The 20,872-nt window shown below is 38.8% G+C and overlaps 1 protein-coding gene across 1 annotated transcript; it reads left to right on the top strand.

Moving 5' to 3' along the window:
• The first annotated feature begins 3,437 nt into the window (after nt 1–3,437).
• LOC756308 (transmembrane protease serine 9) lies at nt 3,438–19,118 on the top strand. The gene is made up of 10 exons (XM_030987623.1): nt 3,438–3,541; nt 5,925–6,114; nt 6,969–7,225; nt 8,025–8,173; nt 8,935–9,108; nt 14,420–14,492; nt 15,768–15,957; nt 16,640–16,896; nt 17,827–17,975; nt 18,369–19,118. Exons 1-10 carry the CDS (start codon nt 3,496–3,498, stop codon nt 18,528–18,530), a joined length of 1,647 nt encoding a protein of 548 aa, XP_030843483.1. The 5' UTR covers nt 3,438–3,495; the 3' UTR covers nt 18,531–19,118.
• Nucleotides 19,119–20,872: the final 1,754 nt, after the last annotated feature.

Here is a 20,872-nt window from a genome sequence, read left to right as displayed (position 1 = left end):
AACATGTACATGTACACTGTTCCCTATGAAAGGCATCGTTTAGCAATGTTAAATCTGAGATGTATGGCCCTACGTGTTATCAGTGTCTGTCATATGGTGTAATACTGAAGCCCTAAATAGACTGTGGTGTTTTAAAAATCAGTTATCGAGTACAACGTAGGGCGCTTACGATGATCTCGTATCATCGTAGCGTAGCAACTACTGACAAACACGACGACAAAACGAAATCGGAAAATCCACTTTTAGAGTGAGGTTTTTTTGGACGCCTGCAAAAGTTTCACCGATTTTTGCAGTGTAAATGCAAACTTCGGTAAGATACCGATTTTTGATCACGTGACTCTCCTTTTCCAGTAGTGTAAATGGCAGTCCCAAAATCGACGATTCTCAAAATGGTGATTGGGATGTGTAAAATGGGTCTAATGCTTATCATTGTGTCCTTAGGTGATTAGTCGATTGGTTCCTCATCTGGGGGGAAAATGCCTGGAGTTGGCGCAAGTTGGTTTTGACCCAGTAACCTATTAAAATTAAAATTTACCCCAATGCTTGTGCAGCTAACCATGAAATACCACCCCATGAATATGGTTACACTAGAAACGTGAATGGATACTCTTCACGTACATATCCATACTTACAACTCACTTTCAAAACATTATGCAATTATTAAAGTGTCCATTTTTTCTGACTCACGCTATAGTTTGTGTTATCTGCCTGAAGTTAAACAATGATTGTTCTAATTTGTTCAAGATAATATCAAAACAAATGTATGTCTTGTGAAATCGCACAGAATATGATACAAGCGTATCATCTCAGGGACGGATCCAGGGGGGGGGGGGGGCACAGGGGGCACGTGCCCTCCCCCCGGCCAAAAAAAAATTTAAAAAAATAGTGCGCACTACCTCCTCCCCCTCCCCCCTTCCCCCCCCCCCCACCCCCACCCCCACACTGAGCGAACTTGCGACCGACGCGATTTTCAAATTTTCGGGAGCAAAACAAAATATATATATATGTCCTCTTACCCAAACATGACATCTCAATCGGCAATCAAAATAAATTACATGTTGTGTTTTGCATCTATTATCTTATGCATATAATAATTCATAATTTCATCTCTTATTTCATGATGTATAACTTTATTAGTTTAATCTAATTGATAACCTAAACTGTTTTCACATTTCATGAACTTTGTAATCTAGTCTTCATCCCCGATGATTCAGACCCTTTGTTTTATTTTATTTACAAGCTTTCGTTCCTGCAAATTAACTGGGTTATCTCTGCCAAACTATTTTTGGAATAGCAAAGCTTACAAAGTGTAAAACACGTTAATTTTACCTTTTTTGGAGATGGGCCCCCTCCCCTGCCGCCGGCTGGATCCGCCCCTGTTTATAATTGCAAATTGTTTTGAAATTGAGTTGTAAGTATATGAATATCTATTCACGCTTCTATTGTTACCATCTTCACGGTGTGGTATTTAATAGTTAGCTGCACAAGGGTATATTTTAATTTTAATAGGTATCTGGGTCAAAACCAACTTGCGCCAACTCCATGCATTCCCCCCCCCCCCCCAGATGAGGAACCAATCGACTAATCACCTAAGGACACAATGATAAGCATTAGACCCATTTTACACATCCCAATCACCATTTTGAGAATCGTCGATTTTGGGACTGCCATTTACACTACTGGAAAAGGAGAGTCACGTGATCAAAAATCGGTATCTTACCGGGGTTTGCATTTACCAATCAAGAAATCGGTGAAACTTCGGCAGGCGTTTAAAAAAAAGCCCAACTCTAAAGGTGTTTGAAGGCACATATTGATAAAAGAAAACATATTTGGGTCTTCTGTTCTACTCCTCTTTACATTGTGATACCGTTTAAGTGAAAGTTTGCTATCAAATTTTTAATGGAACGTGTCTCCAAAGTCGGGTAACTCGTTTTAGTGTTTAAAATCGATAAGTTTGCATCCAGTGAGCTATTTTAGTTAATTACTCATTGACCAATTGATACAAAGAGTTCAAATATTTGTGCCGTCTGCAAACAAAATGAAGTTAATTAGACTGTGAAAAAGAATGTTATATCATAACATTAAGCAGTTTCTAATGAAATTAATATTAAAAGGGAATCAATTCAATCAAAAGAATCAACACAGGTCAGAAGCACTACATTTAGAGTTGTGACTGGTAGTACCGTGTATCGATCGTCTGTTAAGAGACCAAAGGGCGTTAATAGACCCGACACCCTCCCAGCTCTCAACATACATGTACGTCATAGAAATCTTAGTGAGATCAGATAAGAAACAAAAACTGAGCATACGGTATGATTGCAGATCTGGCATACGAATAATAGAGCTCAAGTGAAGTTGAAATGTTAGGGAACATCCAGTGAGGAAAAAGGGTATACAATTTAAATTTAATACATATACAAAATTAAATATGATCAAAGTGCCTGTGGTGTGAAATAACGCGACCAAAAGATATGTTTTGACCAAAACTGTTGCCACATTTGCCCTTAAACTGATTTTTTAAAAGATTTGTTTAAATTTAATGTAGATAAATCCTTTCGATATACCGCAGATAAGAGGGATTTTAAGCTCCTGTGTTTGATACTGAATTTGTTAATAGAGCACAAACGTTTTGCTTTTACCACGAATTTAAAGGTAGTTTGGCAAGTGAACATTTTCAATGAAATTCGGAATTTACATCCTTGGCCATGATGTTGGTTTAGAGGCATTTCGTGTGTGTGTGTGTGTGTGTGTTTTGTGATGTTATGTGTATTGCTGTGTATTGAGTACTTTTTATTCCTTTCCATTTTTTAAAAATAAGGTTATGGATAGTTTTGTTTAATTTGTTCATTCATATTTAGTACTACACTGTAGATCATTTGCTACTATGCAGATATATTGTATGATATACTTTTCTGAGATATATATGTATTCATCTGCTACTTAACCTGTACATTGTGTTGTGTTGAGTTTTTCTTTCAAATAAAGACACTTAAACAAAATATACCACGTTGCGTTTAGGAATAGGTCTCGTGACAGCCACGTGTCTGTACAGGTCATCATTCGAACTTACCACCAGGCCCATGCAGGTACCAATGATAATAGTTCTTCATTATCTTTCAGGGGACCATGAGATTCATACATCTGACAGCATTTGAAACCTTAATTTAGTAACACCGTGACAGGTTGATTGATGTTTATTTACTCCTAGTAAGATATCCGTAAAATGGGCGTGGTCGGATCTTTTTCAAAAGACTTCAAGGAACGGGTAAATCAGCAACGTGGCATTATATCCGCTCTTCAGATTATAATGATGATCATGAGAGAGAGAGAGAGAGAGAGAGAGCGCTGATCATGATGATATAAAGGGGCATTGCCCCCTTCCCTCCCCAGTGGTGATGTTCCCGTCCGTGTGAATAAAGTATAAGAATCACAGCTTTTGGGGAAGTCTTCATTCAACGGACAGCTTTCTGAAAGACGTTCACAGATCAACTCATCATGCTGATGTACCTGATCCTCGCCTGCGCTTTTAGCGCTATTAACGGTAAGACCAAAGAGATACCATCACTCTTTGCTATAACTCTGGCATATTATCATCATACTGTTCATATTACTGAGCCTTAATACCTTTCTCCTCATCACTAGCGGATTCCGATATACATAAGGAGTGCGCGTACCGATCAGGAAGCAGTAATTGGTGCGCTATGAAAAGTCGTGGTCGCCGGGACCTTCCAAGTAAATTAAAATCCTCGCCGATATCATCTTTCTAGGTCGGCACCGACAATGATTTGCGACCAAGACACGTCATTCCACAGGTTACGTTGCATCCGTATGCCTATATGGTTTCGTGGGATGTCGGTCTTGCACGCACTGCTATGTGCATGTGACATCATTTTAAGGCAATGTGACGTCCTTTTAAGCCACTGTCGGGCACTGCCATGCAGTGCCTTAAAACGACGTCACATTGCCTTATTAGGATGTCACACGTAGCAGTCCACTATGTCGGCGTGCGAAAGTCCCTAATACTGTATCATAATTATGGTGAAAATATTATGCCGAAAAATGCGAATAATATCTTGCGTTTTGAGTGGGCCGGTCGCATAGGAATTCCACTTTTAACTGTTTTCTTCTACAAATTTCAGTTCCCATCCGCTATAGATAAACTCGTACATAGGCACTTATTGACTAGATGCATTATTTTGTGAGCACTTTTTTAAGCCTTGCTAAATAATGACGTGTAAACCGCGACATTCTTTATTTTATGATGACGTTACACGATTTGACTACGATCCGACTTTTAAAGAATTTGTGATTGCCTTTTATATGAACATTTAAACGTGTAGAATCTTAATAATAATAATAATAATAATAATAATAATAATAATAATAATAGCCTAATAGTCCACTTCAAATTTTATTAAACCGAGGATCTAAATAGTCATGATGAATAAACTCTAAATGTCGAGGGCTTTCATTCTGCCTTGGAGGGGAAGAAGCTAAATCGGCTCGGAATCGTAGCTACGTCAGGCCAGTTGTTCGATTGTCTACAATTTGAAGCCCATTGACTGGAAGACTTAAAAGCACTAAAATTCCGGTTAATAATATTCTTATCATTATTTAGAAGCTAAATCAGGAGGATGGTAGTTAATAAAATTGTCATCTTATAGAACAGCCCTTCTACGAAAATCGGATCGCAGGAGAATCGTGTAGTTCCTTTATTTACACGTGATAAAGAAGAATTATGCCTAGGTCACATTTTGCTGTACGGCAAGGATACGGCGGCCGTACGCCCCCGAAATCGAGAGATATTTACGGCGGCCGCAGAAAATCTGCGGTGGACTCAGGGTCACCCTAGGGCGTATCCCTATCTTTACAGGCCGTACGGGTCACCGTGGGATTATAACGCGGACTTGTTTTCATTTCTAGGTTTGCCGTTGCGATTAGACACGTCGTAGCCATGCCGTAGAGCGGTTCCACGCCGACCGTACGTCTTCCGTACGGTAACCTTGCGTTTTTATATACTCCAGGGGGTGTTTCACAAAGATCCTAAGTAGAACTTAACACTTAGTTTGACTTAAAAATTATGGACAGCCATTGGAGCCTTAAAATGAAATATACTCAAAAGCAGAAATTCAAGTATTTTAGACTTTTTATAAATTCCACAACAAGAATATGAAATCTCCTTAATGATAGAAAATATGAATGATTTGAAAAAACATTTTATGCCATTCAAAAATATTTTTACCAAATATTTTCAAAGATGCTAATGGCTTTCCATATTTTTTAAGTCCAACTTAGAGTTAAGTTCTACTTAGGATCTTTGTGAAACACCCCCCAGGGGTGAAGCGGTAGTAGTAGTCTGGCCGCACGGTCACCATATGGTCTCCCTTCGGCCGCCTTGAGTGCACCTTGCGGTTACCTTGCGTCTGCCTTGGTATATGTCGAAAAACTACGGCCGCCGCAGGGACACCCTAAGGCGACCATGCGTCATCACTTCAAAGGCGATACGGCAGTCTCAGATTTTCTGTCTCCACAAATTTAAAATCCGCCGTGCGGCTACCCTAAAATATTATGTGGCCGCTACCGTATGTGACCGTGGGAATGCTGCGGCGGTCCTATAATTGCTATTGGCCAAAGATAATTTAGACCGCACGGCCGCCGCGGCAAATGTGACCTTGGCATTAAAGTGGCGTTGTTTATGTTGTTGTACGAAAAATTATATGGGGGCGGTTTTAGAGCCGCATAATTATGTGAACAAGCCTTTACAGTTCATAATGCTGGAGCAATGCTTAGAATGAGATAATTATGCACTTGTTGTGGTTGTTATTTTTTATATGGGGGCGGTTTGAATGCATTCGTGCTTAGATGAGAATGATATGCGTATGCACTAAATTAAGTAAAATTCTGGCGCTGTTCTTTGATTCCAGCGGCTACCGAATGCGGTCAACCGGAGATTCCACCGGTTGAGATGTCAACTTTCATCGTTGGTGGTCAACCTGCCGAACCAAACAGCTGGCCCTGGATGACTGAAGTGATCAAGAATAACGGACACTACTGTGGAGCCACACTCATTGACAATCAATGGGTTGTCTCTGCAGCCCATTGCTTTGAAAGCTCGTAAGCGTGACACAGGAAAAAAAAAACATTAACACGATTACTATACTATATTCATATTCACACGTTGTAGCTGCATGATAGTCTCGATTAATATAAAAAAATAATAATAATACACAGCAGTGCGGGCATTAGTAAGAATTACCCACACAAGGTACCTTTGGAACAGTCTAACACGCCCGAGGCGATATCCGAGGGTGTTTGAACTGTTTCGAAGATCCTGGGTGTGTAATTTTACTAATGCCCGAACAAAATGATGTGTAGGCCTATTATTTGTTTTATAAGATTATGTTTTATTTGTTTTATAAAATGATGTTTTATAACATGATTTTACTACTACTTCTAATAATAATAATACATGAGATTTATATAGCGCTATTATCCATTTTAATTACGTGTTAGGCAACATAAATGCCTGGTCAAGTGTACACTCTCAACCAATCATTTGATTAGGATCCGCTTCAGCATATTATAAACAAGGATATGCTGAACATTGGGTCGGACCAAGAAGTGCTTGTAACTCCTAGGTCGGACCCCTTCGTAAAAAGAAGAAATCCAGATATCGTGAAATCAAATTTCTTCGAATTTCATTTTGTCAAACAATGTTATTTCCTATACTCGAATAATGTTTATGGGCTTGGCTTCCCACATAGGGACACAGTTGTCTCATTAATTATTTCATCAACTGACTTTAATGTAATAACTTTAAGCGTGGAACACACCCCCACCTCTTTTTAATTATTTTTGTTTTACTTGTTCAGATGTGCATCCAAGTAAATATTCATGATATGTATACCCGATCAGTAAGTGTCCGATATCTGAATAATGATAGTTTGTTTGACCCTTACCCATTTCAGACCCAACCTTAACAACTACCAGTTTTCAACAGGAGGGCACCAAAGCGCAGATACCGGAGAGAGCACTCGTCAGACTTTCAGAGCCCAGAAGATTATCCGTCATGAAGGGTATTCAGCACTCTCCAGCAGTAACGACATTGCTCTCATCAAGCTTGATGGCCAGGTCACATATGATACCTATTCCTCACCAGCATGTCTAGCTGAATCCAGACCAAGTGATGGTACAATGGCCTATGTCACTGGCTGGGGAGCTCTCAGTAAGTATTGGCTCAGACTATAGCCTATATCATAGCTTATGGATTAACAAGATTATATAGCCTGTATTAAAAACAATACTCAGTGCATAGATTGAGTCACATTACTTCGGTCGAAGATAATTAATAATAATTCTCCTTATATGTGTATTTCCTTATGCAGCCAACATCAAATTCTGTAGAACTTTGCAGGAATTATGAGTAGCCTATGTCACGCATGCCATATCTGTGAAATGTAAACGTTAGCAATCTCCTATTATGCAAGGAAACCCGCTTACCTTCTAGACTTCACTGTCAGACATTATTGAGTGACTAACTGACATCTGTTTTTCTTTGGTAATAACCTACATAAAAGCGCCTACATGAGCATTTGTCTACAGACAATAACTACTAGTAATGGCCAAAATTAAACTAATTGACTATTTGTGCAGCACAAAACGTACGACCATTCGATAAAAGGGTCTGAAAATCTTAGATGATTGCACTCACTTACCCCCCCCCCCCCCCCACTGAACGAAATATCGGTCGACCAAACTTTCGGGACAAAAAAAATTGTACCCTTACCCCCCCCCCCCCCCCAACCCCCAACCCCCCAACCCCCCCCCCCCCCACACACACACACACACACACACACCTTTTTTCTATAATGCATCGAATGCAATCTACTAAACATTGGTGGCGCTAGGTGGCGCTGTGATTGTGAATCCACCAGAGCCATCTAGGGAGATGGCTGGAATACACCGTTATAAATTGTTCATGTTCAATATTTAGTCACTTCTAATATCTGAATTGTACATTATAGGGTCTGGAGGGATTTCTCCTAACCAACTTTATCAAGTCAATGTACCAATCGTCAGTGATGACGCATGTAAATCTGCTTACGGCAGTCGCAAGATTGACGATTCAATGATATGTGCTGGATATATTGCGGGAGGAAAGGACTCATGCCAGGTAAATAGACCAATAATGACTTCATCCAGCTAGTGGACCATGCAACAGCCCACAAGACCAATAACCCACTCGAGACCGACAATGTCTATGGGCATTCTGACACTTCTTTTCGTAATAGTTCACTATATAGACAGAGAGCCTACGAGAACAGCCTATAAGATCAATGATCATTTAGACCAACACTCATGGACCTTCCATTCACTACTTATCAGAGAGTTCACAAGACCGACAGTGGGCCGACAGCCTACGAAATATCCACTAGTCTTTCGTTTTGTCGGTCTCATAGACCTTTAGTAACTTTTTCTTATGCACACAACAACAACAAAACCACCCCAAACCTACACATTCACACTGACCCACATCTATGAATAACCGTTTATTACACAATGTCATCATTCAATTTAATTCAAATTAACATTATAATTATGTTAGTTAACTTGTGGTCTCGATTTTCGCATACTCTGATTTATGTCACGTACAATAAACAAAGCAAGTAATAACACAAATAAGAAGGCGGCATGAAACAAAGAAGCAGGAGTTGACAATAATTTATAAATCAGTTTTATTTTACCTAAACTACCATGGCTATTTCTGAATGAAGCTATGCATGGTGAAATGCTGTTTTTATATTTGGATACCACGAATATCAAAGCATCATTGAAAAAGTTAACTGTAAGCAAACTCGATCCTTACCATGCCCAACAGCCATCCCAAAATATAATATTTTTTTAAATTTTAAACTTCTTTTCCTTGCTGCATAGGGTGATAGCGGCGGACCAATGGTGGTGAAGACTCAAACTGGATTTAACTCATATGAATGGACTCTTGTAGGAGTCGTCAGCTGGGGTTACGGCTGTGCCGATGCAGGGTACTACGGTGTCTACAGCGATGTGTCCTATCTCAACCAGTGGGTAAAGGATACCATGGCCAGCAACTAAACAATCGATTACAGTTGTTCCAAGAGTAATTGAAATGTGTAAGAATGTCTCGATAGTTCGTGATAAAAGTATGATTACACAATCTTAGAGCTCAACTCTTGCAGGATTACATCTTTGAATGTATAATACTAACTGAACATGCAGAATAGAATATTCATAAAACGCCATTGCATTGCGGATTACATCCGACAACGCCATGATATTTGGTAATTTCCCAAAATGTTAACAAAATATATGTTCATAATTTGCTAAGTTACAAAAGGGTACCGATGTAGCAGGTATATTTGGAGTACTATATATGCACACAAACATGTAGGCCTATACCTCAAAACTAGAAATACAATCTCATATAAGAAGACAACACATAGAGAGGGAGTAAAGGAAAAGAAAGAATGAGAACTAGACCAATTTCGGCCAAACTATTTGAAGAAAACTTTTCTAATCTTTGAACATTAAATTTATCCTCATAATGTTATTTTGAAGTAATGTTATTGAAACTTGTGAACAGTTCATATTCTCACGTTCGAAGTAATATTATGACGTTGTAATACAGACCAATATATGCAGGGCAAGATTACATTTAATGATGAACAAACTGATGTAATAATTATGTCGAATATTAAATTACTTTGGATGACATTGCAGTAACCTTTTGAATATTATATTTAATGGTTTTAAAAGCAAAGTAATTTGACACAATACCAATGATATCGATCGAAACAGATCCCTTTCAAGAGGTCAGTAAAGAAAGTTAAAGAGAGAGAGAGAGAGAGAGAGAGATAAAGAAAGTTAAATAAAGAGAGAGAGAAAGAAAGAGAGAGCGAGAGAGAGAGAGAGACGGAGAGAAAGAGAGAGTGCAAGAGAGGGTGCATTTGCACTTATTGACCACAAGATGACATGAAGTGGTATATCCACTTCTAGATCGAAGAATCTTGTACTTGGACGACAGATAGCCTACAGATGGAAAGAGATCGAGAGGGGAAAAAGACACAGAGTGTTAAGACAGATAGACTGAAAGAACGAAATGGAGAAATAGTTTCTTGTGTTCCTCGTACTTCTCACATTACCCATGTTCCTCAAATACTTCACTGGCTTCCTATCACTTATCGCATCACTTAATAAATTCTCCTCCTTACTTTCAAGACTTATCATGGTTTCGCTCCTTCATATCTTTCTGAACTCCTTCCTCGATATACTCGTTCCGGACTTTGCGATCTGATTATCAATCTCTACTCACTCGGTCTCACACTATATCTTACAATCAATACGGTCAACGTTCTTTCGTTTATGCAGCTACATTTCTTTGAAACAGTCTCCCCCTTCAAATTCGAAATGCCAGTTCTTAAAATACATTTAAATCAATGCTAAAATGGCATCTCTTTAAGTCTTGTTCCTGAATAGCCTTCTGACCTTTTGCCTTTTATATGTTTTGTAGATTAACGTAGGATACTATTAATTTATGAACTATTTGTATTTTGGTTGTAAGTGATTTGTAATTATGTACATGTATTATTGTCATTTGCAAAGTTTTAATGTTAATTAATTTGATATAATCTGTAATGCAAATTCTGTTTTCTTTACTTATCAACTATTTCCCTTCTAAACCGATTGGAGGCATTATGCAATTTGCGGTATAGAAATATCTTATTATTAGTATTATTGTTTATAGAGAAAAGAGAGCGCGCTCCCTTTACAGATGCAGAGACATAGATATTCCAGAGAAGGGGAGAAGGAAGATATATATACAGAGGGAGAGAGGGAGAGAGAGAGAGAGAGAAGGAGACCGAGAGAGATAGAAAGAGAGATAGAAATTTATAGAAGAGCCATATAATATAGAAAGGTGATAGAAAGATAAGGAGAGAGAGAGAGAGAGAGAGAGAATGTAAAGAAGTAAGTCCCTCCTATATCAAATGCAGGGTCTATGGTCACCAAGCATGGACCCTACCACATCAAGCTCTTAATACCTCCCGAATAAAACCCTCACTGATGCACAAACAAAGGAACTAAATTGAATATTTGGGAATGAGTTTTTATCTCTCTTTTATGAAATTGAACAATTTCCTTTTTCGCACTTCTTCCCATGACGTCCAAGCTCCTTGAATTGGCATCTGTACAGCTTTTACAAGAATTATAATTCAAACTATCATGCTCCTTGACGACTAGTTCGCTAATTTCTGTTCTGACTTCACGTTGAGTGCCCGATGGGGTCACTCCCCCGCAGAGGGTGACACGTATGACCGTTACCACAAATGCAAATAACCCCCTTTTGCGGTCAATTTCAAGGACATTTTGTGAAATTTAACCCCCTTTTTTTACGTCAAAACTAAGACAAAATCGTACTTTGGAATACTCCTATTTATAAGATTGTAAGGACACTTTCGCAAATTTACCCCTATTTTTACCATATTTCAAGGACAAGACTCGGCTCCGATAATTTTTCTTTCCGGTTTTCTCTTTTCCCTTTTCCTGACCCCTATTTATCAATTTCGAGGACACCTGTGCACCCCTATTTTCTATATTTCGAGGAATATTTTGTCCGCGGACATTGCTTGAAATTTAACCCTTTTTACGCAACCCATACCCCCCCCCCCCCCCCCCGCCCCCTGCGTACGCGCCTGATTGCAACAATCATGACAGTCATCATATAGTAGACCGTTGCAGTCGCATAGCTCCGTTTAAAGCTTATGTTTACAAACACGAAAACTCAATTGACACTCAAAATACATTACGAAAAGTCATGTTGTGTTTTGCATATACTATCTTATGCATATAATATTTCATAATTTCATCTCTTATTTCATGATGTAACACCTTTCAGCTGCGATGTCGAACACTTCAACAAACCTTAATAGTGTAATCCAATTCATAGCCTAAACTGGCTTCACAATACAGGACCTTTGTCTTAAAACTAGTCTACATCCCTGATGATTCAGAACCTTTGTTTTATTTTAGTTAGAAGCTTTTGTACCTGCCGATTAACTTGGTTATACCTATCTCTGTCAAACTATTTTTGGAATAGGAAAGCTAACAAAGTTGTTTGCAATGCATAGATAAATGATACGCTTGTATCATATTTTGTGCGATTTCACAAGGCATACATTTGTTTTAGATATTATCTTGACAAAATTAGAACAATCATTGTTGGCAAGCTTTTTAATATATCACGTCACGTATTGGCAAGATTTGCATTTGCTTTAAAAGGGTATCACTGTGGCAAACAAATTTGAGTGAGTATTCTATTTTTGTGACATATGAATTCTGTTTAAATTGGTATTTGATGTGAATCCCCAAACTATTTTATAATAAATCAAATTTGAAGATAAGAGCGAGTCGTTCATTAATTTTAATATTTTTACGTGGTAAAAACTGTAATTGATAGAGTACACTAATGTTTTTTTTAATGAGTTTAGTGCATAAATCATTAAAGTGATAGTTCCGTCCAGATAAATGTCTAAAAATTTGGTCTATTGCGCCTATGTTATTTCTTTATTTCTATAGCATAACTTCAGATCAGCATTTTTTTTAATTGAACGTGTTCTCAAAGTCGGGTCATTTGTTTTCAGTGTTTAAAATTAATTCATTTGCTTGCATCCCGTGAGCTATACTAGTTAGTTACTCATTGACCAATTGATATGCAAAGAGTTCAAATTTTTACGTGATGAAAAATACTTGTGCCGTCTGCAAACAAAATGAAGTTAATTGGACTGTGAACAAAATGTTATATCCCAAAGTTATGAAGTTTATAATGAAATTGATATTAAAAATGAAATGAATTCATTAAAAAAATCAACACAGGTCAGAAGCTTCACATAGATTCCAAATCGTATGTTAAAGCCTATATCTGCACTAGTTTGGCCAGGAGGTATTAGACCTCCCTGCATGGTCACTGACAGGTGGTTATCTCATCAAATCAGCTCTCAATTAACATAAGAAAAAAGAGACCATGGGGGACCAACGTCACCATTTAGGCATTGTTTGATATATAGAGGGCGCAAGTAGCTATAAGTAGTGCAGTGGGGCTTGAAGAGACCAAAGGCCTCAATAGACCTAACGCCGTCCCATCTCTCAACATACATGTGCGTCATAGAAATCTTAGTGAAATCAATTAAGAAAAGAAAAATAGAGCATACGGTATGATTTCGGATCTTAGCGTACAAGTAATAGCTAGAGCTCCAGGGGTGTTAAAACTTTAGTGGCATCTAGTAAGGACAAAGGGTATGAAATTTGAATTTATTACATGAATAAAAAACAAAATATGATCGAAGTTCCTGTGGTGTGAAATAACGCGACCAAAAGATAAAATGCTTTGACCGAAACTGTTGCCACATTTTGCCCCAAAACTGAGTTTTTAAAGAAAATGTTTTTTATTTAATTTAGATAAATCCTCTCGATATACCAAGGAAAAAAGAGCAAGGAATGAGAAAGTTCTGTTTGTTTAAAGTAGTGCTTGCATTTCCATAATTTGATTAAACGAATTCGTTTTCACTGGCTGCCTGCAAAAAACAGAATTGACCTTGTCATTCCTTGCTCATTTTTCCTGATTGAGGTGTCATATGAAAGGGCAAAAACTCAACTTTCTAGAAATGGGATTTTCTCTTTGAAATTCAGATACCGCACGCCGAACGGCTTTTCGGTTTACTCTCTTCAAATTGATTGTAATCACTCATGCGTGAAATATGCATCATAATGAGTTGCATCAAGTGAAAGAGGAGGATCTAAGCTTTCGAAATATGTGTCATTTATCAATTATAATTGTGATTAAGTTATGATAAAACATCGATAATTCTCGGTTTCGTTTTATCTGGGACGCACTGTATAAAAAGACATATAAGTTGACCTTACCAAACTATTAAGTGGCGTTTAGGAATAGGTCTCGTGACAGCCACACGTCTGTACAGGTCAGTCGAACAACCTAGTTACCGATAGTAATATTTCTTCATTCTCTTTCAGGGGACCATGAGATTCATACATCTGACAGCATTTGAAAACCTTAATTTAGTAACACCGTGACAGGTTGATTGATGTTTGTTTACTCCTAGTAAGATATCCGTAAAATGGGCGTGGTCAGATCTTTTTCAAAAGACTTCAAGGAACGGGTAAATCAGCAACGTTGAATTTTATCCGTTGTTCAGATTATAATGATGATCATGGGAGAGAGAGAGAGAGAGAGAGGGGGTGCACCGGTCATGATGATATAGGAGGGACATTGCCCCCTTCCCTCCCCAGTGGTGATTTTCCCGTGCTTGTGAAAAAAAGGATAAGAATCCTAGCTTTTGGGCACGTCTTCATTCAACGGACAGCTTTCTGAAAGACGTTCACAGATCAACTTATCATCATGCTGTGGTACCTAATCCTCGCCTGCGCTTTTAGCGCTATTAACGGTAAGACACCAGTACCACATGACTTACCATAACTCTGTCATATCACCATCCTACTGTTGATATTACTGAGCCTTTACCTTTTCCTCATCACTAGCGGATTCTGAAATACAAATAAGGAGTGCGGGTACCGATCAGTAAGCAGTACTTGGCGCGCTATGAAAAATCTTGATGGCCAGGACCTATAATGTACCAAATCAGCGCTATTGCCTTCCAAGTTAAATAAATCCTCGCCGATATCATTCTCCCTTGGAGGGGAAAAAGCGAGATCGGCTCGGAATCGTAGTTCGGCAGGCCAGTTGTTCGACTTCTTTACAATTTGAAAAATTGGAAGAGTTAAAAGCACTAAACTTCCGGTTGATAATATTCATATCATTATTATTAAACCAGGAGGATAGTATAAAAAATAATACACAGCAGTGGGGGTATTAGTATGCATTACCCACACAAGGTACCTTTGGAACAGTCTAACACACCCGATGCGATAGCCGAGGGTGTTTGGACTGTTTTGAAGGTATACCGAGTCCCGCCCCCCCCCCCCATTCAGTGTTATTTAGGGTACGCATATGTGTGTTCCCAGCGCCCCCCCCCCCCTCCCCCCCCCCCATTTTCAGCAAAAGTACGGTGTGGAAAGTCAATACGGGTCGACCTTTTTCTTTTGTTATACGAGGCTTTTTCAGCACACCCCCCCCCCCCCTTTAGCAAAAGTCCGCTCGTCGAACTCCCCCTCAATTTTTGTTCATGTCTGTGATTTTGACGACCCCCCCCCCCCCCCATAACTGAACGAAATTTCGGTCGGCCAAATTTTCAAATTTTCTGGACCAAAAGAAAAGAAAAATTGCCCCTACCCCCTCCGATTAGTCAGCGGATTCACTAAATTTTTCTGGACCCCCCCCCCCCCTCCCCTAACAAACAAATTTGCTCTTACCACCACCCTTCCCCCCCCCCCCCCCGGCTTATTCAGCGGTTGGCTGAGTCGTTGCGAATTTTTTCGGCGCGATTTTAAAATTTAAAAGCACCACCCTTGAAAAATCCTGCGTACGCCACTGGTGAGCTCATGTGTAGGACCTTTGTTGTGCGCAAGGTTGCCATTCATTTACACGTAGTAAAGAAGAATTACCGCGGCGTTTGTTTATGTTGTTGTTGTTATTATTTTTCATATGGGGCGGTTTTAGAGCCGCATATGTGAACAAACTTTAATATTGTTGGAGCAATGCTGAGAATGAGATGTTTATGCACCAAATTACGTGAAATTATCGCGCTGTTCTTAAATTCCAGCGGCTACTGAGTGCGGTCAACCGGCGATTCCACCGGTTGAGATGTCAACTTACATCGTTGGTGGTCAACCTGCCGAGCCTAACAGCTGGCCCTGGATGACTGAAGTGATCAAGAATAACGGGCACTACTGTGGAGCCACACTCATTGACAATCAATGGGTTGTCTCTGCAGCTCATTGCTTTGAAAAAAAGTAAGCGCATGCTGGCACAGGAAAAAAAAACAATGAGCATTAACACGATTACTGTATATTCATATTCACACGTTGTAGCTGTATTAATTAAGTCTCGATTAAACGAGGATATGCTAAACATTAGGTCGGACCCTGGCGCCTTGAGCATCTCTTGGGGTGGATATGTGCGCATTATAAATGTTGTTATTATTATTATTAAAGAAGAAATCCAAATGTCGTGAAACCAAATTTCTTCAAATTTCATTTCGTCAAATAATATTTCTTTTTATACTCGTATAATGCTCATAGGCTTGGCTTCCCACATAATTTTTGACACAGTTTGTCTCATTAACTATTTTATCAAGTGACTTTAATGTACATACTTTAAGCGTGGAAGACACCCCCTTTTTCTGCTTTTTTGTTTGTTTAACTTGTTCAGATGTGAATCCAAATATAAATTCATTATAATTCATGGGCTTGGCGTCCCACATAATTTTTGACACAGTTTGTCTCATTAGTTATTTTATCAAGTGCTAACTGCAAGCGTGGAACCCCCCCCCCCCCCCGCCCCCCAAACCCCCTTTTTTCAATTCCTGTTTTTACTTCTTCAGATGTGAATCCAATTAAATGTTCATGTTATACCCGATCAGCAAGTCTCCGATATCTGAATAATGAAAGCAATTTTCACCTTTATCCATCTCAGTCCCGACTTTAGCGACTACGAGTTTTCCGTAGGAGGTCACGAAAAAGCAGATACCGGAGAAGCGACTCGTCAGACTTTCAGAGCCCAGAAGATTATCCGTCATGAAGGGTATAAAGGAAACGGCAACAGTAATGACATTGCTCTCATCAAGCTCGATGGTCTTGTCCAATACAATGACTATGCCTCACCAGCCTGCCTAGCTACGTCCAGACCAAGTAATGGCGTAGATGCCTATGTCACTGGCTGGGGAGCTTTAAGTAGGTATTACATATATATTGGCCCAGACTATAGCCTGTATAGCTTATAGATGATTAACAAGAATAATTATTTAAAAAAATACTCAGTGCAATTAGATCGAGTCACTACAATGAAGTCACATTACTTCGGACGATAAAGTCATTAATCCTCCTTAGATGTGCATTACTAGTACTACCTGTATTCGAGACACCAGCTAAATCTATGGGGTCTCGGTCATCGGTGCCACACTAGAATGTCTCTCGCTAGTATGATATTACTATACCTGAAATCTATCAAGGTATAACTAGTTATGTAAAGTTGTGATTAAATTCCATACTTGTGTGCACGGTGAAAATATACATTTTGTTATCAGAAGCCTACTATCGACTATGTACTGATTGTAGGGATTCGGATACATGTAGGTGTTCCAAAATGTATGGTCAGATCGATAATTAGGCTATAGCCTGGTCATGCGTTTTTTGTATATTTTTCTAAGCAAAGTAGTTTGCCAATCTTAAACGGTGGATTCACAATAAACAGCGCCCCTACCGGCTGGCTGCGACATGCACATTTTTCTGCTCGCGGCTCAATATACAGTGAGTCAGAAAAAATATCCCACTTGTTAAAAGTTGTATCGTTTGAAGTATGAATATTTAATCATGGTTTTCATGATATGTCTTGATAGAGTTATCTTCCCAGTACATTTAGATATCATTTTCATTTGAATCTCTGCATGCATGACTGAATATCAGACAATCTTTACAAGACTGCCAGATCTCACTTGCGCCATGATGTGATGTGACGTCGACTTTTTACCATAATGCATCGCGTGAAATCTACATGTACTAAACACTGGTGTCGCTAAATGGCGCTGTGATTGTGAACCCACCGTTATAAATTATTCATGGTTAATATTTAGTCACTTCTAATATCTGAATTATACATTATAGGGTCTGGAGGGATTTCTCCTAACCAACTTTATCAAGTCAATGTACCAATCGTCAGTCAGGAAGCATGTGAAGCTGCGTACGGCAGTCGCAGTATTGACGAAACAATGATATGTGCTGGATTGAAAGAGGGAGGCAAGGACTCATGCCAGGTAAGTAAATAGACCCCTTACGACTACAACCAGTAGACCGACAGCCCACAAGACCAACACTTCAGTAGACCAACTCTCATGGCCCTTCCGTTCACTTTTCAGAGAGTTCACATTTAAGACCGACAGCCTACGAAATATCCACTAGTTCTTTGTTGTGTCGATCTTATAAACCTTTAGGAACTTTAGTCTTATGCTCACACACAACACACACGCGCACACGCACACACACATGCACGCACGCACACACGCACGCACACACTTTATCCGTACGCGCTCCTGAGACTGTAGAGGAGTAGGTTCATTCTTAAATTCTCATACTTCGAGCAAACTCGATCCTTGCCGTGCCCATAAAACAACCATCCCAAAATATAACTTCTTCTCCTTGCTGTATAGGGTGATAGCGGCGGACCTATGGTGGTGAAGAATCAATCTGGATGGACTCTTGTAGGAGTCGTCAGCTGGGGTTACGGCTGTGCCGCTGAAGATTACTACGGTGTCTACAGCGATGTGTCCTACCTCAACCCATGGATACAGGATACCATGGCCAGCAACTGAACAATAATTGATCACAGTTCCTCCAAGAGTAATTAAAATGTGTAAGAATGTCTCGATAGTTCGTGATAAAAGTATGATTACATAATCTCAACGCTTGCAGGATTACATCTTTGAATGTATAATAATTATGAACACGCAGATTCATAAAACGCCATTGCATTGCGGATAATATTCGACAACGCCTTGATATTTGGTCATTTCCAAAAACGATAACAAAATATACGGTATACTTCACATTATCAACCTCGAAGGAAATATTCATTATTTTGCTAAGTTACAAAAGGGTTACCATGTTAGAGGTACACGTTTGGAGTACTATATACACACATACAAACATGTATGACTGAAAACTATAGAGATATAATCTCATATGAGAAGACAAAAAAGAGAGGGATGGAAAGAGAATAGAAAGAATGAGAACCATTGGACAAATATTTGATTTACCTTGTTACTAAAAGTTCTGTACAGTTCCTATTCTCATGTTTAAGGTAATTAAAGACCAATATATGAAGTGCAATAATGCATTTTATGATGAATAAACCGATGTAAAATGTGGAATATTAAATTACATTGGAGATCATTGCAGTATAACCTTTTGAAATGTATATTTTATGGTTTCAAAAGCAAAGTATGTGTACATATAATAAACTGATATCGACCAAAACAGATCACTTTCAAGAGGTCAGTAGAGAAAGAGACACAGATAGATAGAGAGAGAGAGAGAGAGAGAGAGAGGGGGGGGGAGAGAGAACGAGAGAGAGAAAGAAAGAGAGAAAGAAAGAGAGAGAACAAGAGAGGGAGAGAGAGAAAGAGAGAGAGAGAGAGGAGAGAGAACGAGAGAGAGAGAGAGAGAGGGGGGGAGGGAGAGAGATAAAGAAATAGAAAGAGACAGAGAGAGAAAGAGAGCGAGGGGGATATTGCAAAAAGGAATCTCTTTTAGTCTCTCAGGCAATCACGTGTTTCTCTCCTTATAATTTACAAGTATTGACCAAAAGAAGGCATGAAGTGGTGTTTCCACTTTTACATCGAAGATTTTAAATCGTGTACTTTGACGAGAGATACAGAGTGAAATACAGATAGACTGAAAGAATTACGAAATAAAGAAAGAGTGATGAGAGAGAAAAAACAAGAGAGCCAGATCAGATAAATATAGTGCACGCCCAAATTTACAGGTGCCGAGACAAAGATATTCCAGACAGAGGGGGAAGGAAGATATATACAGATAGAGAGAGAGCGGGAGGGAGAGAGAGAGAGAGAAATAGAAGAGCCATAATGAAAAGGTGATATGGAGAGAGAGAGAGAGAGAGAGAGAGAGAGAGAGAGAGAGAGGGGGGGGGGATAGAGAATGAAAGTGTTAAGAAGTAAATCCCCTCCTAATTCAAATGTGCTATGCAGGGCCTATCTGGAACCTGTCCCGATATAGTCACATCATCACGCCATTTAACACCTCCCAAATCAAACCATCACTGATGTACATTGTTTGGTAGGGTGTGTAATATTATACAAATATTGCATTCTCCAGCGTTTAAAATAATAATGGGCCGACATTCAGAATTCCCCGAGTGAAGTTATATTTCACAGAGGCATCACGCAGGCAGAGGTTGGAATATAATAATAATAACTTTTGATTTATTAGCGCATAATAATTAAAGGGATTTGGTTACATTGTTCAGATGAGATAAAGTGGTGTTAAGGTAGTGACTCCAATGCTAGATGTACAATTAAAGATAATCTGAAAGTTTGAGTGAAAACGGACCATTATTAATGATATAAATTGGGAAAAACTGATGTGATCGATTGCTTAATTCTCCCAACTATATTTTAACAATTTAAATACATTTTAGGTGAATTTAAATCGTCACAAAGCAATAAATTTGCTCTATGTACTATTCCAGACATTTAAGTGTTGAAAGATTTTGAAAAGCCTATCTTATGTCTTTTTTCATGGAAAAACGGTTGGGAAAATTCAAAAAATGTTGGGAGAATTTACTGTTAGAGGGTGTTGCACAATGACACTTTCAAAGAAAATCAAAGATATCTTTGTGGTTGAAGAATTTTTTCGGGATTTTTTGCATGTTAGAGGGTTAGTACAGCAGAAGGAATATAATAAGTAACATTACATACAATAATTATGCAATTTTTTAGTCAGCTTTCAACAATGTTACCGAGTCACTTTAACAATTAATTCTCCATGCGCTCTACCTTAAAAGAGTACGCTTTACAATCTACATCAACATATCTTAGAGCCTTGCTTGTTCATTCATAGGCAAAAACCAATGGAGCTCCAAAGTCACAATAATTTCATCATAAGAGGAGAAGGAAAAATTGTTCAAACTTTATGA

Source organism: Strongylocentrotus purpuratus, unplaced genomic scaffold (genome assembly GCF_000002235.5).
Source record: "Strongylocentrotus purpuratus isolate Spur 01 unplaced genomic scaffold, Spur_5.0 spur5_scaffold_16, whole genome shotgun sequence".
Lineage (NCBI taxonomy): Eukaryota > Metazoa > Echinodermata > Echinoidea > Camarodonta > Strongylocentrotidae > Strongylocentrotus > Strongylocentrotus purpuratus.
The sequence above is the reverse complement of the archived record's forward strand: the minus strand, read 5'-3'. Positions and strand labels throughout refer to the sequence as shown.